The 4292-nt window shown below is 39.2% G+C and overlaps 1 protein-coding gene across 1 annotated transcript in view; it reads right to left on the reverse strand.

The window, feature by feature from the left end:
* COL24A1 (collagen type XXIV alpha 1 chain) overlaps nt 1-4292 on the reverse strand; it is a 382692-nt gene that overhangs the window by 4173 nt on the left and 374227 nt on the right. Inside the window, exon 58 of the mRNA XM_007457245.1 lies at nt 1658-1767. Coding sequence (XP_007457307.1) covers nt 1658-1767 — 110 coding nt within the window. The remainder of the gene's footprint in view (nt 1-1657; nt 1768-4292) is intronic.

Below are 4292 nucleotides of genomic sequence, written 5' to 3' on the forward strand. Positions count from 1 at the left end.
GCAAAGAAAGAAGAGTATAAGGATGAAAACATGGAAGGATCATCATGAGGAATATTAGAGCTGAAGTAATTCAAATTCCTTCATTTTGCAGATGAGAACCACAAACCTGTGACGTATGTAGCCTTTCTGAGCTTTAGTGTCTTTGTTGGTAAAGCTGGGTATAACCCAGACATGACAGGGTTGTTATGAGGATGTGAGATGCCCACTGTCATTTAGCACAGCACCTGGCACAGAGTGGGCTCTCTGGTGGCTCACAGCATCATTCTCCAGGTTTGTAGGGGAAAAGAAATTAGAATCCAGGTTCCAGATTCCAAGTCTGCTGCTCTTTCCACTACCTGCGCAGTCTTTCTCAGGTTGCGTTTATGGATAGGAGAGATGGGAGAATTGATTCAGCCAAGGAAAGAACTGGAGTGCAGCTCCTTCACTTGATCCTGTCTTCTTTGCACACCAGTCTCCCCTTTTCTTCCATGATAATCCAAATAAAAATCCTGGGCTGGGGCTTCCCTGGTGGCGCAGTGGTTGAGAGTCCGCCTGCCGATGCAGGGGACGCGGGGTCGTGCCCCGGTCCGGGAGGATCCCACGTGCCGCGGAGCGGCTGGGCCCGTGAGCCATGGCCGCTGAGCCTGCGCGTCCGGAGCCTGTGCTCCGCAACGGGAGAGGCCACAACAGTGAGAGGCCCGCGTACCGCAAAAAAAAAAAATTCCTGGGCTAAACCCAGGGGAGTGAGGATGATCATGCATAGTTTGGAAGCCGGACGATCATGCTGCTCCTCATTAGTTCCACAGATTCCATAGGAACATAAGAATCCGCCCCTCCTCTGCTCTGGGTAACAGTGGTGAATGGCTATTGAGATGAGCTGGTGAAACACCCTAGTTAACGAAGGGGAGCGTTTTAGGAGGAGAGGGCAGTCTAATGATAAGCAGCTGGGAGGGACTGACACACTGCATATTTTAGCTGCTGCCTTTCTGTGGTGGACAAAACACACAATAGGTCCGTGTATCAGTTCTTTGTCAATGAGAAAAGTTCTTGGGAAGGCCAAGGTAGTTTAACCAGAAAAAGAAAGAAATGTAGTTTTAGTTTCTTCAACATATGTTGTAGGTAGAACTAAGCTTTAGGGTTTAGAAATGCTTGTTATAATATCCAGTGTTACATACCAAACTAACTTTCATTCATTCTAAACATTTGGTTTATAGAATTATACTTGTAAGAAATTTTAAATAATATCCAGTGGATGTTTAGGAGAGGTTATTTTTGTGCCCAGTCACCAAAAATAGCAAGCTTTGTGGTGAAATTCCTCTTTTAATCATGATGATGTCTTTTTCAGTAAAACTTAAGGTAACTGATTACTGAGTACAAACACTGCAGCTGTTTGGGAATTTTCTAATGAATGCATGTGCATAAAAACATATGTTTTACATTTTTAAAAGGAATTTAAAAAGCATAGTCAGTAGAGTAAGCCAAGCTAAGCCAGTCATAAAAATACATAATCAAAATGTCAAGATTTAACAGGATTATTTTTTAAAAACAAAAAATTTCTTCCTCATATATGGTAGAGAATATCTTGCTTCCATTCATAAAATTCATAATTATTTAAAATGAAAGAACTTTAAAAATCACTGTTTACTGATAGTGGGCAAGTACTAAATTCAATACATACCTTTGTCACAGAGACAGGAGATAAACATGTCTGGCCACCAGCACTGAAATTGCAGAAAACCTCAATGGCATCTGAAGGGCATCCAAGATTTGGATCAATCCAGTATTTTCCTATTAATTTATTGTAAGACATAAAGATATTTAAATGTCATGCTAAAATATATTTGAACTATCCTTACAAATTATCACAATACTTTCAATATATTTTTCACACTTTTTCCTTTTAAAAAACTTGGAAGATATTTAGTCAAAGAATGAAAGCTGCAAGCATTATGTAAAACCAATACTGAAAATACTGTATTTTTCACATACCTATCAATTTAAGGGCATTTTATAATTTTAATAAAAAATAACTGAACGGCTGAATCTGTTGCTTCATTCTGTAGATAAGCACGGCAACTGAATTGTCTAAAGTTACGTAGTTACTAGAAAAGTTGAAATTAATATAGGATATGTGTGTATTTTTGTTCTGTCATTACAGAGCTTAAAAATGAATATATATATTTAAAAAACAGAAACAACTTCTTCAATCTCCCCGAGGAAAAACATATCTTTATGTGTAATACTGCTAATTAAAATAAAAGGAATAAACATTTTTTGTTTCCAGAAGAAAAATGTGCAATTAAATGGTTATTTTCGTGCTTTCTTTTCAGATCTGTAAGTGGAAAAAACTGAAATCTCTACAGCCAGTGTAAGCCTGCCAACCTTTGCCTCCATTGAGTGCCCAGGAGAATCAAATGGTGTGTAAAAGACTTCAAGACATATTCAGACTGAAAAGTACTGGGCTAGCGTCTTAATTCCAGAATACAGGCTCAGAATACTGAAATAGCACCTTATTCTAAACGCAAAGGGCAGGAATTTTTGAATGAGATGTCCCTGCCTTCTTGCATTAAAAAGGCAAGACAATGAAACAGTATTTGTAAAATGTCATTTTCTATAATAGGTAGAAATCCTTGTTTGTTCCATTCCTATCCCACAGCAAAGATTCCTCCAGCTCATCCTGGGCTTCACCTGGTGTATCATTTTAGACTTCCACAACATCCTCAACTATTCTCCCCTCTACTATTCTACTAATTCTTCAAAGTGAAGACTTGTTGAATTGGTACTTCCAAGAGTAGGGGACTGTTACGGACAGTCCAGATAGCTGGACCCCATCCGCAGAGTTGCTGAATCATTAAATCTGGGATGGGGCTTGAGAATCTGCATCTAATTCTGGTCCATGGACTATATTTGGAGAATCACTGATCTATTGAAATGTGGAAGAAAGGGGTGAAAAAGATCCTAATACCACCTCCATCCTGTTTTTTCCCATTTCCTCAGAATGTTGAACATTTTGTAGTTTGTAGAAATTATAGCTGGGTTTTTTGGGGTTTTTTTAAACCAGGATCTCATCCAGGCTTACAGTCATATCTTGATTCATCATCTCCTCTCTTTCAAGAAATAGTTTCCTACTACTATGTGAGTGAATATATTCTTTATAAAACGTTTTCCTTCAAGCAAGGTCTCATTGTTACGTGGGGTGGAATGCTTTGAATTCAGGCATTATGTTGTACAATGGTGAACGGGTAGGGGCTTCATATTTTTTTCAGGGTATGCTGAGCTACAGATAAAGCACTATACCATAATACGTCTTTTATAGGCCTAAATGCTGTAACTCCAAATTGGCTCTCTCCTGAGAACGCTGCTTCCCCTGCAGCTCTTTCAAGTTCTGCCACAGCCTCTACAGCATTGTGCCTGGGTGGGGAAGGGGTCTTTCTTGCTCCTCGTTGCCACTTTCAGACCGTTCTCCCCACTTTCTCCCTAAAAACACTCCACGGTAAAATTGCTGTCATTGCACTATATCACCTGTTACCTCTTCCTGTTGCTGTCACCAAATTTATTTCTTTGATGACTCTAGCTTTTGGCTAGCCATCACTTTCAGAAAATCTACTTATAACCTAATTCTTCGTGATTTTACATCCACATGGTTGATCTTTGCAATACCGACTTCTCAGTGCCTCGAACTCTCTCCCACCAACGTTTTTGTACCCTTCTCCTGTCCTGTTTACTTTAATCATTAACTTATAAGGCCATACCCTAGTTTTTGTTATTACCTACTGCTGGATCTCCTCCATGATTTCACCTCTTTTCTCATTCCAGCTCATTCCCTCTAGTGTTCTGACTCTAATAATTCTTTGATCCCATTAGGACCTACTATCCATTGATACTACCACGTTTTCATTGTCCTTTATAATCATGTGTTCACTCCTCTTCCTGCCTAGCTGAAAACCCACAGTCCTTTGCTATGATCATTTCCTTAGAGACTTCCTTAACATTCTTGCCCTGCCTCACTTCATTGTGCTTGTCTTATAAAATCCCAGTCCTGCATGAATCCAGTTTTGTGCCTAATCTGTGCCTGTACCCGCACAACTAAATGTGCCTAGAGAAGAACACAACTATGCTGACGGGCCTCACTTTAAATTCAAATGTTTGAAAGGCTGCCAGACAATACTACTATGTTTCCCTAGTTCATTTCCTCTGTCACTTTCCTAGTTAACCATTTGAAACCTTTTCCTATCCTCTCAAGTTAATTATACCTTTCCTTCATTCTTATTCTTTTTTTTTTTTTTTTTTTTTTTTTTTTTTCTTTTTTTTTT

Source organism: Lipotes vexillifer, unplaced genomic scaffold, assembly GCF_000442215.2.
Source record: "Lipotes vexillifer unplaced genomic scaffold, Lipotes_vexillifer_v1.1 scaffold250, whole genome shotgun sequence".
In the NCBI taxonomy this organism is placed as follows: domain Eukaryota; kingdom Metazoa; phylum Chordata; class Mammalia; order Artiodactyla; family Lipotidae; genus Lipotes; species Lipotes vexillifer.